Raw genomic sequence first — 18,145 nt, 5'->3', positions numbered from 1 at the left:
TGGCATGGTGCCGTGTCTTGCTTTACCTCCATATAGGCAAAGGTACACATCAGTACCACCGTCCCTAATACGATAACACACAAGTACATCCATAGTTTAGACATGCTTTTTAACATTAGGTGTCCATGCTCTGAACGACCTTCTCTGACCTCATTTTCCCCCACAAGTTTCATATTTGGGGTCTCCTTTTGGGCAATAGCAATTGAGCATTGCGATTTTATGCAACGTGTGGGACTCATACTTTTGTTGTCGAAGCAAATGCAACCACTACCATAACATTTGACCTGTGCAAATCGGCTATTAAGAGTTAGTACTATTCCAAGGAAGTTTTTAGTAAACCTGAATGTTGCTTACGGTCAATATATGTATACACACAAACCATTACTACTACAGTTCATTTCCTAGTGGCTAGTCCAAATTGACCTTAACTACACAAGCAGAATGACACTAACATGGAACTACATGACATTGTGTATGCTTAATGTTCGCATTAGTATACCTTGTTGACGCTCTCTCCCTACAATATACAATAGATGAAGGTCAAGTAAATACTGTCCCTTCTTCAATAATAACAGAGTCATTTTATCGGGCGATAACCCAACCCACACCGTAAGCCTTAATGTATGTAATCTAATAAATGCAAACCTACTTACGATGTTATTTTACCTGATATCAATGTATAGATTGTTTGTGGACAGAGAGGAGTTAACACTGGTGCATGCTCACTGGAACTACATGACACTGTAGATTGGCTCCTGACTTTGTAGGCGTGTCAAGTTATGTGCCTAATTAAACGATCACCTGATTGATGTCACGCCACATTATGTATTCAAACACCTGGAATATTTATCAATCTCATCAAGTTTTGTCTGTTTTGATAAATAAAACTGTTCTTAGTTAAATATTTGTTTATAAAAATATGTTTTACGTTGTCCAATTTAATAATAAGCATTGAATGTGTATTGTTTCGGTTCATTGAGGTAAGAATCGAAAAATCGATGTTCAAACTCTTGTAAGAATTCACTACGCGGATTCATAGTTTTTTTATACATACCTCAATGAACCGAAAAAAACTGTCAATCCTTAAAACAAATTCTCATTGTTCATATATCAGCGTTGAAAAAGAAAATCATAATATTACTGTCAGCTACAAATAGCCTCAGTGACATTACTGAAAAACTGCAGAAATCCGAAATAATTATTAAATTCCCACTTCACTCACACAGTTCACTCTTGTAGTTGCCATTGGAAAGAAAACCATAACGAACGTTTCTATTGTTGATATAAATCTTAATTGCACAAAAAGCTTTATCAGTTGTTGTGAATTATACAATACGACACACCGATATGTGATATCGAGCGGTTATGAATAAATTGCTGGTGCATTCACCGTGCATAGTCCATTTGTCCATGTTTGGGGCATGATTATATGGCTTTATTGTTTTACGCCGCTTTCAGCAATATCCCAGCTATATGACGGCTGTCTGTAAATAATCAAGTCTGGACCAGACAACCCAGTGACTGACATCATGAGCTTCGATCCACGAAATTGGGATACGATGACATACATCATCCAAGTCAGCGAGCCTGACCACCCAATCCCGTAAGTCGCCTCTTACGACAAGCATAGTCGCCTTTTACGGCAAGCATAGGTTGCTGAAGACCTGTTCAACCCCGTATCTTCACGGGTCCATGATCGTATGGTTGTGTATGGTTCGCCGTTATCATGATAACTGTTTTGCCAGCAACATGTACTGGACAACAGTGGACAGTGTTGATGAGAACACACATATGAGTCGTAAATAATACATAACACATCTGCATTTCAGGTAATGCAAACAATTGCAATACACCACGGGATCATGATAACGAACCCGAATGCTAGTAAAGCCCCATATCCAGTACTGAAGCTTCTGGTAAAATTTACATAACTGGAATGTTCAGTTGGTGTTGTCAACCTGTAGAACGGTCTAATTGGTGTCACTGTCACTGTGGTCAAAGTGGTCACAGAAAGTTGGTTTTGCACACTTTGATGATTAATGGTCTTTCAGGAACAACAACAAAGTAGAATCCTGGGTAGTAACTCAAGGCAATAAACAATACTGCACAAACCTTTTCTTAACACACCACAATGTAAAATACATAAAGTCAAAGTAAAAAAACGAGTCCACTTGGCGTAAGGCAAAATAGCGGTGGAAAGTATACGGCAGTGGACACCAGGCATTCGAGAAAAGGCTTAGCATGTCCAACGCTGCCGTAGAAATTCAACTGTGCATTCACTCCCAAAACGATCCAATGTGTGGACGCCTTACTTCTGTCCCCGCTATGATCTGGCTAGGATTTTGTTACATGTATATGCATCTGTGTCGAACGATAACAAGAAAACACTAGTGTCAATATTGAATTTTTCTTTCCAATCCGGATCCCATTTCAGGCAGCTTTTGGTGACATTACTTTGATCTGGAGATCCATGTTTCTACGTGTGTTTTCGATTTGGTCTTCTTTTTTCGAACCAACTTAGACTTCTTTTTCTTCTTCTTTTTACCTTGATCACCAAGGTCGGCACACATTGATATCACTCTTGGTTTTGGAACGTGTGTATTTACGACGTTCTTTTGGCCCAAAATCAAAGAGCTCTCAAATGATTGGATGTTTCTGTTGACGTCGGGTACACTAGGTAGTGACGTATAGGACATAGTACCAAGGTCAAGGCGGCTGAAGTTTATTGCGCTCATCGAAGGGGAGCCGCTTGTTCTGGAGCTGCGTTGTTTACTGTCTCTTCCCTCACCACGGTCGTAAAGTACCTGTGGCAGTCCACTTGCCAGAATCCTTTTGTGATGCTGTTTAGTCTTTCTCACCTCACGTTTTTCACTTTTAATGCGGATTCTGTCCTGTAGTATTTGCTCAGTGACAGACTCAACTAGTTTCCTGAAAAGTAGAAAACGATTTTGTATCAATTATTCCTTTTAAGATATGTGGCGGTTTTCAAATTGACAGCTGTCTATTAATCTTTATATCAGTGAAATAATCTTTTTGGGACATAGTGAAGAAAATTGTGAAATGATTGCCAATGCAAGTAATTATTTTGCAACCTTGTAGTCCCTTCAATGCTGTCGTTAGGAAATTACTGACGATTTATTCTTTCAAAAGAGAGTGGGGGAAGATATACATACATGTAGTCGATCTTGTCTTTATTTTGGATGCTATCGTTCTCAATTATTGCTCTGGCGAGGGCTCTCATCTCAAACCTGTGGAGAGGTACATTCGCACGCTGAAAGAAACATAAGATAATCATTATTCCGTGTGATAATGAGCCCTTAAACGCCACTAATTCAACTTGGGTCGTTACATCAGTTGCTGAAATGGCCGAAAATGGGCTACAGATGTGACTGAAAAAGGCCTTACCACAAGTCTTTCGACAAAGTTGTCTTGTGCTACTTTAAAGTTGACCGTCTTGTCGTAGTCTCGGATGATTTCTATTGGCCTGATGCATGTCTTCCTCATGTACTCCATCAATATCTCCATATGGTCCTTCTTCCGGGCTGCAGATCACAAAGAGTGCATCACTATTACTATTGGGGAATGAGCTGGGTTTTGTCTTTGTATTCACTTCTTTCTAGACACGAACTGAACTATTGTCCCCTTGAACATTGTTATGTTTAATGTCTTGGATTTAAATCTAGGATTTATTCTTCTGGCCAAACTGTATCTTTCATAAATAACCATTGTCAAAAAGTACAAATTGTCAAAAAGTTAATATTATTGTGTTTTGTCTAACCTATGCGCTCTCCCAAAACATCTGGAGTCAGGACTATCCCTCCGTGGAGAAACCGGAAATCCTTCCTCATCCTGATCGCATCAGCCAGAACCTCGTTCTCGGCCAGAATAGAGACACCCTGTTGAGGTAAATGTTAATTCCGATATGATTGACGGTGAATGCATTTTGTGGAAGGCCTTTTTGTCAGAGGACACATAACTCAACGAAATAACATATGAATATAATATGAACACTATATATAGTTGTGGAAAGTGTATTTGGAGTTGCTGTCTGTAGAGGCACATACATGAAGCACTATTAGAATGTCGAGTGCTGTCGGCGTCAGAGAGTGAGTAGAATTTAGAGTTACATGTATCGTACCTGAATGTTTACAGAGATAATAGGCTTGATCATCCGAGAAGATATGGGATGTGACAGTTCCTAGCTGTACCAATATACGAGGGACAGTAGGGACGTTCGAGACCTTTTTCGAACAATTGTGGATGGAATACCTATCTGAAAACACCGAATTCCTGCAAGTTTCCAAGATGATTCCGTATTCAAGAACGGAGACAGGCCTGTTTCCAGACACTCGACAGTGACAATATTCTGGACGTTCTTGAGTGCACTCACATATTATATGCCCTGTTACTTATTGCTGTTGCTATTTATTTGATCCTTTGTATTGCCTTTATTAATTATCTTTGATTTTTTAATATATTAAAAGTTCATTTACAGATTTCACAGTTAAGTGCTGTACGTACCGATTTCTGGTACGTACCGATAACATGTACATTTCAATTTGGAAATCACCTCGTCACCATATAGACATAGATAATGACCGATATGTTATTGAATCTCTTTGTGTATACCGTGTTCTATAGCTAGTTAGTGAAACCCCATTAATCGCTACTGTTCGAAGTACAAATTCCAAAATAAGAATTCGGTAATAGATCACCCGACCTATTTTTTAAATCCACGTTTCCGAAATTTCTCATATCGCCAGACACTGTGGAGATTCCGGGTTAGAATTGATTCACAGCAAGATGTGCTGGTTGTAAGATTGGGTGCTCATAATTATGATCGATGATTTCGAAGACGATGTAGAACATACTCAATGGATTTTTCGATTATTTCCAGCCCGCCATCAGATAGTCGTTATATTGCTGAGTGCTGCTTCAAACAACCAAACAAACAAACAACTCAAATATAATCTTACTGTTAGATCCAGGAACTTGACGTTACAGTCAGGATACGTTATGGCCTCTGTGATATCCATACATCCTGTAGTGGACAATGGGTTCTTTCCAAGCTGCAAGGAGAAACAAGAGTTACTTAGAGAGCAATGTTTGTGAAGACCTGTAATGGTACATGTTGGAAAGGGTCACATCTGATGAAAATGAGTTTAATCGTAAATCATTTTCAAAACTTGTATAATATTTAAAAGCATATTCATTATAACTGAAACACAGTTCGGCGAATACATTTACCACCCAATTTTTTTTTTTTTGTCATACAGAAAATGTAACTCTGGTCTAATAACTGCATTGCAATGTATCACAGATTGACAATATTGGATTCGTGACATTTGAAATTTCATGAAAAATGAACTCTATTTTCACAAGATCAATACCATATGCATAGAAATAATGTCTCTCCTTCCAGCTCGCGAGTGAGTGAGTATGATTTCACGCTGCTTTTAGCAATACTCCAGCACTATCATGGCGGGGACACTAGAAAAGGGTTTCACATTTCAGCTCACGTCATCTCCCCCTGAGCTTAAGATTATTTTCGGACGTTAGTACTTGCGTTAATAATTATGAGAGCTGGTAATTCTAAACAGGCTTTGTATAAAGCAAATTGAAATGCGGTGATTATTGCTCTTACCCTCAGTATCTCAAGGCCATTATTATCTTTAAGACCCCCGGATATGATGAGGGCTCCCTTCCATGTGATCCGGTTAGAGGACATGTCCAACTCTCGGAGGGAAATGTTGACCTTGAGAGCCTCTGCCATGGCGACAGAACCTTCGTACCCAAATCCATTCATGGATACGTCCAGCAGTTTCAGGGTCTCGTTGTACTGATGGTGAAATGATACTTTTACTGATGGTGAGATGTTATGTTATACTGATGGTGAAATGTTACGTTGTGCTGATGGTGAAATGTTACGTTGTGCTGATGGTGAAATGTTACGTTGTGCTGATGGTGAAATGTAACGTTGAATTGATGGTGAAATGTTATATTGTGATCATGGTGAAATGTTATATTGTACTGATGGTGAGATGTTATGTTATACTGATGATGAAATGATATTTTTACTGATGGTGAAATGTTATGGTGTGCTAATGGTGAAATGTTATGTTGTGCTGATGGTGAAATGTTATATTGTGCTGATGGTGAAATGTTGCGTTGTACTGATGGTGAAATATTATGTTGTGCTGATGGTGAAATGTTATGTTGTACTGATGGTGAAATGATATGTTGTGCTGATGGTGAAATGTTATGTTGTACTGATGGTGAAATGATATGTTGTGCTGATGGTGAAATGTTACGTTGTGCTGATGGTGAAATGTTATGTTGTGCTGATGGTGAAATGTTATATTGTGCTGATGGTGAAATGTTGCGTTGTACTGATGGTGAAATATTATGTTGTGCTGATGGTGAAATGTTATGTTGTACTGATGGTGAAATGATATGTTGTGCTGATGGTGAAATGTTATGTTGTACTGATGGTGAAATGATATGTTGTGCTGATGGTGAAATGTTACGTTGTGCTGATGGTGAAATGTTATGTTGTGCTGATGGTGAAATGTTATGTTGTGCTGATGGTGAAATGTTATATTGTGCTGATGGTGAAATGTTGCGTTGTACTGATGGTGAAATATTATGTTGTGCTGATGGTGAAATGATATGTTGTGCTGATGGTGAAATGTTATGTTGTACTGATGGTGAAATGATATGTTGTGCTGATGGTGAAATGTTACGTTGTGCTGATGGTGAAATGTTGTGTTGTGCTGATGGTGAAATGTTATATTGTACAGATGGTGAAATGTTGCGTTGTACTGATGGTGAAATATTATGTTGTGCTGATGGTGAAATGTTATGTTGTACTGATGGTGAAATGATATGTTGTGCTGATGGTGAAATGTTATGTTGTACTGTTGGTGAAATGATATATTGTGCTGATGGTGAAATGTTACGTTGTGCTGATGGTGAAATGTTATGTTGCACTGATGGTGAAATGTTATGTTGTACTGATGGTGAAATGTTATGTTGTGCTGATGGTGAAATGTTATATTGTACTGATGGTTACATTTTATGTTGTACTGATGGTGAAATGTTATGTTGTACTGATGGTGAAATGTTATATTGTACTGATGGTGACATTTTATGTTGTACTGATGGTGAAATGTTATGTTGTACTGATGATGAAATGATACTTTTACTGATGGTGAAATGTTATGTTGAATTGATGGTGAAATGTTATATTGTACTGATGGTGAGATGTTATGTTATACTGATGATGAAATGATATTTTTACTGATGGTGAAATGTTATGGTGTGCTAATGGTGAAATGTTATGTTGTGCTGATGGTGAAATGTTATGTTGCACTGATGGTGAAATGTTATGTTGTACTGATGGTGAAATGTTATGTTGTGCTGATGGTGACATTTTATGTTGTACTGATGGTGAAATGTTATATTGTTTTGATGGTGAAATGCTATGTTGTGCTGAATCATAAAATTAAATATCAGATGGTGAAATATACCTCATTTAAATGCAACGATTTGATCGAACGACGATCTTATAATCACCAAAGTCATGTACAAAGTCGTATGTGAACATTTTTGTATTATGATTCATCGAATAACTTCTACAAAAATTGTTCATTTCGGAGATAAACCTCTTGTGTTTCCAATTTTGAAGATCCAAACATAGATTCTATACTTGCACATTGTTTTTGAAGCGAACGGAATTTCGAATTTGAAAGAAAATACACAGATTTCGATTGGAGTTTGAAATTGGGAACATAATGACACAATAATTAACTATTTGGTGGTGGCAGAGGTGATGAGTGTTGTGTCATCAGTTTCCAGTGAGATGAATAGTCCAAGGTTTGACGATTGACGATCGGTCCAAAGTCGCGTATGTTGCACTCAAATCATCAAAATTTTAGCATGCTATTTTATTCTTTTTATCATTATATGAGGAAATAAAATTACTGTGAGTGCATATTATGTAAGTATATTCATTATTCAAACAGCCCCACCTAGAGAAAAAATCAGGTGGTCTTGCACATTAAGTACACACAGCTATAATGACATCATGATCAAAAGTCCACCCAATAATAGGGTAGACATGGCGTCATCGTATGTGGTTGAGTAGCGACATAGGTCAGACTGCATTGATAGTGCTGAATTTCACAATTCACTCTGTTACTCTGTTCGTCGGGTTTTCTGTCCTCTCCGGTGAGTGAGTATGGTGTTGTCGCCGCTGTTGGCAATATTCAAGCAATAAAACGCGGGGGCCACCAAAAGTGGGAATCGAACCCTCTGTTGTCTGGAGACCAATCATAATGCTGTATTCTAAATGTCCTGGAAGAATGTTTCATTGTGCAGATGCATCAATCTAAACTTAAACTTATTGTTTTAAGCAGTTTGCGTTAGATGGAACACGTGTGCATGAAATTGCAAACGCATGAAGCCTTAAACGTTTTCTTAATGTGTTTATTCATTACAATATCATCACGATTGTAATAAATGAGTGTAACAGGAATAATGGATGATTTCTTCCTTGCAAGATACAACTGTAACACAAACCTACCTTCAAACTCTGACAAATGGCTACAGCTCCTTTGCCTCTGATGTGGTTCCAGCTCATTCGAAATGTTTCCAAACCCGTGTTGAGTCCTTGAAGATGCAAAAAAACGACAGCAGTAAATAACAAAAATCTGTAATTAAATGGCATATCGCCTCGGTGCCTCTCCCAACACAGGACCATCCTCAACTGATACTTCTATTCAAAAAAATCAATATTTTACACGTGCAACGTTGAGAATTTTGCCTGTAACAATAAGAAGACGGTATCGTTTGGTTACAAGGTGTTACAGTTGGAGTAAATACTGATATGCCACACGAAGAACAGTGGTCATCTATAAAGGAAGTTGGAAAATAGTCTTCTTCCTTAAAGCCATATTCAGAAGTGAGAAAAGTCGTGTCCCAGGGTTTGTCCAATGTAGTTCGATCACGAAGATACTCGTATTTAATATGTTATCTCCTAAACCGTTACCGACATCACCTAAGTAAATGGTGAGCTGTTAAAACAGCGTACTCACCAAGTGCTGCTGCGATAAGCTTTGGGCCATTGTCGCAGAACTCGTTGTGGCTGAGATCTAAAATACTCAAACTAGTGTTGTGCTGTAAGGGAAGAATGCCATTAACTGATAATTCCCTTTCAGACAGAATGTTGATCTTCTACATCAAACCCTAATGAAGCGATTATCATTTGTGTCAATTGTAAACAGGTTTCTGTAAATATATTTTGACAAATTTACAATTATTTCAGTGAAGAAAAATCATTGGCAATCTAACCGATATAATGTTACTTATAATATATAATAAAATATATAATATATAATTTCAGACAACTGTGATTATTTTAAAAGATAAGGGGCACAGACAAGTTATCTACGGTGCTGAAGCAAAGTATGCAGAGTTGCGTTCCCTGGAAGTGCCAGAATCATCTGGTCACGAGTTCGATCCCCACATTCATCCCAATTATGATCGTTGTTGTTCACCCTTTCTGGGCATGTGGGTTTCATCCAAGTGATTAATGTCTACGGTTTGCATCACATTAACCGCTCCTATAACAGTAAACCCCGCGAAGATCCGGGTTAGACCACCCATACATGTTGTAAGAGACGATTAACGGGATCGGGAGGTCAGACTCGCTGACTTTGTTGATACATGGCATCGTATCACAATTGCGTAGATCGATGCCCATGATGTCAATGACTGAATAGTCTGGTCAAGACTCGATTATTTAAAGACTGACGTCATACAGCTGGAGTATTGCTGAGTGCGACGTTAAACAACAAATAAACGATCAAACAAGCAAATAAATTTCTGTGTAAGTTAACACGCCGTATTAAACTGAAATACTTTTCAAATGGACGTTATTTCTCTCACGCATTCAAATATTTAGGAGCCTTACTTCAAGCACCATAGCAAGGTGAGGAGCGGCATTGTCCGTGAGTTTGTTTCCTGCAATGTACAAATCGGAAATGCTAATCATTTAGCCGCGCTAAATTGAATTTGGAATCGAGGATTCAAAAGTTAGATTTAGCGCGGTTAAATATACTGGCAAGCTAGCTGAACAATGAAAACACAGCGTTTCTCTCCATTCTACCATGACTAAACAATAAGCGAACTCGTTGGTGTCAGCAAACACACTGAGTGGAGCGAAATAGGATGAGTCCCTCTCCGGAATCATCGACAGCCTTTAAACTAAATGTGTCGATCTATATGCTCAAGCAGTTTGTTCACACCATAATAAAGCATGTAGCACGGCAACTTCTTAAGCTTAAGATGGGTGGGCACACCTACACAAAACTGAGACAACCTTGGAAGGTTTCGTTATACATCGCACGTCACTATTATGACGCCATGTCGCTCATTGTGATGCAACAGAGATAACCTCACAGTCGTTTATAGACAAGCGCTGTTGTCCTCCAAGCTTGAACTACATTCTCTTTGAATATTTCTGTCGTTTTTTTCTGCCTGCAATGTATTACCATACAGCCTATGAATATTGCAGCAAACTCAACTTTGGATTTTGTAGTCTATGATTGTACATATAAGTATTTAAATATGCGTACCGACAATGGTTGTAAGAGACGTACTATTATATAAAATATTAGCTTCCGCGGTGATCCGGTCGTCAGATAGGCTGTTCAGTGGAGGTTTATTGTGACTTGATACCTCTTATTGACCAATCAAAATCGAGTACTATCCCAAATCATGATAGAATAAATATTAATAGCATGACATTAAATGTTCCCCTTTACCAGTTCATCTGTATAAATATATGTTTCATCGGATTTTAACCATATCAAGACGGTTCTTTGGTGTTGGTAACACATTCATATACCGAATATCAGAGCAATAGGACTTAACAAGAACGTGAATATTAACAAGTTAGAAACGTTGACCATGGATTAATGTCTTAAGTGATTTTTTTAAGGTAAAATCCGTGGCCATCACATTCATATCTTACAAGTTTAACCTACATTGTTCATGTATATATTCATTGTACATATATAAATGAAGTTTTGAGGGGGACTTTGAAGTAATATGAGACGGGGATAGTACAACACATTAATTATGTGTCCATTCATGGTGATATGCAAAATGTACTTTTGGAATGACTGTACATGAAAAGCGTCTGTCATGCTTGTCAAATGGGATTGTCAAACAAACATTGGCATACACAAAAACATGTAGATAACGTGTGAATAGACATACCTTCTATATTCAGGTGTTTTATCAGCCTGTTCTTCAGAAGCAAATATGCCACCCATTTCGCCCCCTCTGTACCGATGTCATTGTTTCCAAGGTTCTAAAGGAAACAACAATATGCACAGTCACTGACGATCCATGTATACGGGGTATGTTACATGATTGCACGTTTATAGACGAGGTGCATGTTAGAAGCCTATGGAAGCTCATTAGCGCCATTTACAGATTATAATCACGGATGTGTCGATACTATGTGAAAGCTGAGTGTCATCACGAATTATTTATGTAAAGTCATAATTACTACTTTGAAATACTTGCAAGTGTCCTTTCGGCTTCCCCAGACGGTAAAGCAGCTTTATGATTGTACTGATGATAGATTGTTTTAATGACAAAACGTATTATGCCACAAAAATAAAATTATCATTAATTTCCTTTGATAACACAAAGTGTTGTTTTTATTCTTATTCCTTGTAAATTTATGTATAAAGTAATATTCACGCATTTGAATATTCAGAAAATGTATGTCATTGTGTCGGCCTGTCATATGTTGACATGTAGGTCAGAGCAGTTATCTACATAGCTTGCATTTGCATGTCATGTTCCATTCTTATGCTCTGTTGTTACGCTACTACAGGGGATGTTTTAATTATGGATATCTTTTCTGGCGCTTTGCCTTGTGTTAAATGAAGCAGTACAAGATACAACAATACCCAGTATTGACGTTCTTGCCATTGCTACAAGTGCAGAGACAAAAGATTCTCATCGATTGCACACTTACAGGCACATAGATCAACATGCATTTTGCAAGGGTGTTTTTAGAACTGCTCTGTGTTGATTCAAGCAAGAAATACAAGGCTGACACCAGCGAGTCTTACACTATTCCGACACTGACACAAATGAATTATCCATGGACAGTATTTATTGTGTAATTAACCTCGTGTATAAGGACACACATATACCTTTCGCATATATTTTCCAGAGATGAACATATGTAAATATATTTGTGAGTGGTAAACGTAGTCTGTCTCACAGACCCTGATCATACAAATATATATCAAATACAGCCCATGCAAGTCTATAATGTTTGGCAAGTCTAGATCACTGCAGTATCAGGTCTGAAAATGAAGAGAGTCACTGGGCTCCTTTTTATTATATTTTTATTAAGATAACTGAACAACTGTTTTTTTTCTGTACGATATGTTCATTTCAGAGACTAGATGCTAGTCTAAAGGTAAACGCAGCACTGACCGTTTGAAGTGATGTCACCGTATGTCAGTCTACTGGGACGAACCCTTGGTAACGGAAGCTATAGATATTTACCTGTTTAGTCCAACCGAAGAGCACGGTATGGTGCTAACACATCAAGTATTATAATCGTAGGGACTGTGTGGTTCCATTCCACTATCAGTGGATCATGGCAGATCTAAGGTACATAAATGTGATTCATCACAGCTGCTGTAACCGGGTCATCCCTTCCCTTGTCCATTTCATAAAATAACTACTCCCTGTTCCATCTGAGTGAGTGAATGATTATGGTTTTACACCGCTTCTAGCAACATTCCAGCAATATCATGGTGGGGGACACCAGAAGTGGGCTTCACACGTTGTACCCATGTCGGGAATCGAACCCAGGTCTTCGGCGTCAAGACCGCCCCTGTGCCATCTGAACTCTTCATTCACATATATGAACTTTCGGAACTCTTCATTCACATATATGAACTTTCGGAGCTCTTCATTCACATATCTGAACTTTCGGAGCTCTTCGTTCACATATATGAACTTTCGGATCTCTTCATTCACATATTTGAACTTTCGGAGCTCTTCATTCACATATATGAACTGTCGGAACTCTTCGTTCACATATATGAACTTTCGGATCTCTTCGTTCACATATATGAACTTTCGGAGCTCTTCATTCACATATATGAACTGTCGGAACTCTTCGTTCACATATATGAACTTTCGGATCTCTTCGTTCACATATATGAACTTTCGGATCTCTTCATTCACATATATGAACTTCCGGATCTCTTCATGATCATAATTTGCATCCTCGTGTTGCCTTTTACCCCCTATGAAATCTGCGTCAGTGGGTATGGTTGAATATTTTAGAATGACTATAGCTATTCTCTGGTGTTGACGTTTTGTATTTCGGACATCCTTCGAGATACAAGATTCTCCTGACACATGAAATGCGCCATAAGAGGTCAACACATAGCAAAAGTTTCCACCTACCAGATATGACACTGTGATGTTGTCTGAGAGCGCAGTGGCCAGGTCCTTCACTCCTTCAGCCTTCATGTCTGCGTATTGGAGATCCAGGCGTTCAACACGCAGGTTATTCTGAAATACAATATTCAAGAGATTGATGGCGTGAACTCGTAATACTTTGTATGTTTTTTGTTGTTGTTGTTTTACGTCGTAGTCAGCAATATTCCAACTACACGCCTGTGAATAATCGTAATTCATGGAATCTGACGATCCCCATTGTAGTTTCTCACGGCAAGCAGGACGATAGTGATTGACGAGGCACTTGTGATAGTAATTAACCTATAAATTATGATTCATCTGAAGTATCACACATTATACAAAAAACGATGAAGAAATCCAACTTTTGTTTTGGCAAACTTGTCTATATGTTTCCAGGCATGCTTCGTTATTTCGGTCAGCCTCCATGGTGTTGTAGAGAGAACGTTTACCCGGAGATCCGAAGTTCGGTGGTCAATCCCCAGCCGCGTCATACCAAAAGACGTTAAAAGATGTTACTTGTTGTTACTCTGCCTTGCAATCGGCATTAAGGGGATAAAAAAGAACTGGTCGGCTCGGAGTCAGTATACTGTGTGGGGGTATCCATGTAAACCTGGGGCATGGTATCTCAGTGGGCTAGCACTATAAAATCGACATTAATCCGGGCTAGTACAAGCATCCACAGTCGTGAAAGGCGCAGAGTTGCTTACAATTGGACACGCCAGAAATCTATGCTTGTGGGTTCAAATCGTGGTTCGCGCAGAATATGTTTGTCGGTTTGCCAGCACTATCCGTATTCGTGGGTTTCATCAAAGTGGTAAACGTCCGAGGCCTGGATCACTTTGGGCTTTCCTTCCATTCTACTCTGACACGCCATGATAGAGACTTGAATACTGTTCGAGGTGGCGTTAACCCAAACTCATTCACTCACTGTTAGCACAAGGAACACTTTGTCACATTAGGTTAAAGGTTAAAGTCTATGGTACACAATGTGATAATTTCGGCCGTTACTAGTCCTGTGCCATGACTGTGATATATATTTATAATATGAAAACAAAACCAATAACTATATACATCACATCTGATTTTATAAAAAAAAACCAAAAGGATTCAGGCATTGATGGCATCGTCTTCTTTTGTTTCAGTGCGACGTGTTGATACAAATACCAGTACCTTTACTAGGTCAATATATCTTCATTAATAAAAGAACGCTAGATGTCACTTGAAGATATTAAATGCCCTGAAATCAACGTACAGGTCGCCGTGTTGTGATCGTTGCATGTATATGCTGATGCATTTATCACTTCCAACATGTTCTGTTGATTTCGATGGGAGGGGTAACCTAGTGGCGTTCGCTCGTCACTTTGAAGACCCGGGTTCGATTCCCTACATTGGTACAAAGTGTAAATGTCTTTTCTAATGTCCCCCACGTGGCACTTTTTGAAGATTGAAGATCTTCGATTTATAAGAATTATTAATAATGCTGTCAGAAGATGAGTACAACACTATAACCTACAATTTACCAAGTGATCACGACAATTTATAGTTTATGTATTGTTCCTGTAACACCTATGGTGGTTCGTTGGAATAAAACATTGATTGATAAAAGCAGCGTATTGTTCGTCTCACTCACTTACTCATGCGACGGTTATACCCATATTAATATGTTTTACAGAATGGGCTCTTTAAAATATGATTATGATTGTGTGTACTCACCGTTAGGGCAACTGATAGAGGCCTCATTGCATTACAACCCATTGTCCGGTACTTGAGATGCAGTGTCCTGTTGGACAGCCCGTCCTCTATTCTCCGCTGTGGGTACGTCATGACAGGAGTCTGGCGACTGCAAGCACTCCGATACACCTTTCTACACACCACGTCTAGCTTATCTTCGTCTGGTGTTTCTGAAACGAATAATCCGTATTGACTTTGTTTGTTTGTTGTAGATCCACCATTATCATACATTCAACAATATTACACCTATATGGCGGCAGTCTGGACCAGATAAGCCAGTGCTTAATATCATGAGCATCAATCTATGCAGTTTGGATACGATAACATTCATGGGTTGATGAAGACCAACTGCAACCGAGATCTTCACGGGGTACCCTTTTCGCGGTGTCATCAATGGTTTTCAGTGATCACTAGTAAGCATTTTGTAAGTCTGTTTGAATCAATTGGAATCTGTTTCGGTAGATATTAAGACGTTGACGTTTTGAATGTAGCTCATATCGAACGCAGGTCTGACGATACTTTACTGAGTAAACATATATTTTTATACGTAAAAGGAGATGTCTCATATTATCTTGCTCTTCTGTTTGGATTTTGAGTTACATGTGTCGTAAGCGGGGTTGTACGGGGTTGTACACCACAAAGACCGAAGGTTTGGCTGGAAACAGTTGTAACGAATGCAGCATAACAGGTTCACACGTTATTGAATGAATATAATAAATCTATCTTGTGACCGAAATCCGATCTCGGTAGCTCGAAGTGCGCACAGGGCCAGTTATGACGTGACACACACGTAAGCACATCAAACATTATGACGTCATAACGTCCGTACTTGGTGACCAGCCAACATGTATGGATACTTACGACACAGACACTGGTCAGTCGCATAGCGCGTTTTTTAACACAGTTTTAACATGGTTTTACAAACGTATCATTCGAAAGGATATATGACAAGGTCGTCACATTAAATTCGAAGTTGTCAATCCAACGGATGTATTTAATGGTCATTATATTTCTATATTAATCCTTACGTCTCAATCCCTGGATAGCTGAATGCTATACATTGGTCATTTCAAATGATGACAACGAGAGGCACATTTGGGTCAACATCGTGTCCTTACATATTTTTGTAATTAAGAACAAATTCTCAATTATAACGTTCATATTTACCAGGAGGTGGTGATCTGGCATTCAGGGGAAGATCCAGATCTGTGTCATACTCGTCAGAAGAGTCACATGTTCCTTCTTCAGAGAAATACGTCTCGTTGGTCATCCTGTCATCATCGTCCGTGCTGCCACAACATATAGTCATAGACCTGGCAGCGGAACTCACACCGCTGTCTGTTAGGACCTGGTTACTCATTGTTACCTTTATTGTCGGTCACCAAATGATCTCAAGGGACCAGTCAGTAATATATGAACTTGTTCAGATATTGTTCAGATATCACTAACTTCGATGTAACCGCTGTAGACAATGTCCAATCACGAATACAGTAGATACATTCCTCAACAATTCGGGTATCGGTATGTGCCAATCAGTCTTAAAGGTTCCTATTTCGTTCATACAAATGATGGTTTAAGGTTGTCCCAAAGAAATGTATTTGGGCACACATAAAATCCGAAATGAGAATCATTTGCCAAAATGTGTCGTCTTTAGAAGTAGACTCTAAACGTATTATTCCGTCGCCTTTTTCTAGGACTTTCCGATCCCGCGGCTGTCAGCGCCAATGCATTCAGCGAGTCACGTAACAATCACATCTCGCAAAGCATCACAAGTCAAGTGGCACAGCAACATACCACTACCCGCAAATATTGTGTCTGCTCTTAAAGAAGATGTTGAGTATACATCAATGAGAGTGCTTCATCGCTACCATGAAATGTACTCAATAATTAATTTGGGATGTACATAATCTGCTAAATGCTACCTTGACAACATAAAGCAACATTGAAGAAAGTTCCAAACAAATTTGATCGATATTTTACGCTGTGTTGCTTTTCAATAGATGTCGCCTGCCTTAGCAATGTCATCTCTAGACTGACTTGTCGTCTACCACCCACAACATGAGCGCCGTCATGACAACCCCATTGAGCGGAACCGTTGTGTTTTTTGTGTGATTGCAAATCATTGAGATTGTATGACTCAACTTATTTTATCATCATCACACAGTTCTTATTGTTGACAAAAATGAGAAAATAGTCATTGTGATTGATACAGTTATGCATGAACTATTTTATGAATGTCATGTTCTGTGGGATATAAATGATTTTGTTGGTCTTTGTCGCAGAGAAAGATTCGCACGTCACACTCTATTCTTTGTTCTATTGAACCTGAATTGATGTACAAAACATTGAAGTTACATTTTAATATATTACCTTTGCAAAAGTCGAACGAACGGCACGTCTGACCAGTTATTGAGATATGCTGAACACTTCGGTGCCATTTTATGGTTATTGATAAATAACATGTTTCCTGCTCAATCAATAGAATCTGTGTCGATTGTATCGTTCAACTTGGATTATCTCAAGAATCTCATTTAATTTCTGTCGAACCAGACTTGGTAATATATGGACACGTTCGTGCCTTTGAAAGTGTAAGTTGGTTATGTTTGGTTTTCTATTGTTTTAGGACAATGATTTACGCTAAAAAATTACATACAAGTGTGCCCGTAAGAGTAATAGCGGATACAGGTTGTCCTTCATAGTGTTCACAGAATGAAATTCGTTCAACGTTACACACATAAAACAAACACCGAAGCCCGAACAGCTCAGATTATTCATCCGCACGCATCCCCGTTAATCTGGGCAGTGCTGTGAAATCGTCCAGAATGCTAAATTTCCTGATTAATTAGTCTAGTCTGTTGATCATGAGTAATGTCATTTTGTACATATG

At 38.7% G+C, this 18,145-nt stretch overlaps 1 protein-coding gene across 1 annotated transcript; it reads right to left on the bottom strand.

Moving 5' to 3' along the window:
- Positions 1 to 2,406: 2,406 nt before the first annotated feature.
- On the bottom strand, positions 2,407 to 16,943 carry LOC139474752 (leucine-rich repeat-containing protein 74A-like). The gene is made up of 13 exons (XM_071257870.1): positions 16,426 to 16,943; positions 15,241 to 15,428; positions 13,513 to 13,620; positions 11,284 to 11,377; positions 9,974 to 10,023; positions 9,096 to 9,177; positions 8,585 to 8,670; positions 5,645 to 5,839; positions 4,977 to 5,069; positions 3,779 to 3,896; positions 3,406 to 3,542; positions 3,174 to 3,271; positions 2,407 to 2,928 (listed from the first exon to the last, which is right to left on the bottom strand). Exons 1-13 carry the CDS (start codon positions 16,616 to 16,618, stop codon positions 2,451 to 2,453), a joined length of 1,920 nt encoding a protein of 639 aa, XP_071113971.1. The 5' UTR covers positions 16,619 to 16,943; the 3' UTR covers positions 2,407 to 2,450.
- Between the last annotated feature and the right edge of the window lie 1,202 nt (positions 16,944 to 18,145).

The sequence above is a fragment of the Haliotis cracherodii genome, unplaced genomic scaffold (assembly GCF_022045235.1).
Source record: "Haliotis cracherodii isolate W230 unplaced genomic scaffold, xgHalCrac1.p SCAF_3, whole genome shotgun sequence".
NCBI lineage: Eukaryota > Metazoa > Mollusca > Gastropoda > Lepetellida > Haliotidae > Haliotis > Haliotis cracherodii.
The sequence above is the reverse complement of the archived record's forward strand: the minus strand, read 5'-3'. Positions and strand labels throughout refer to the sequence as shown.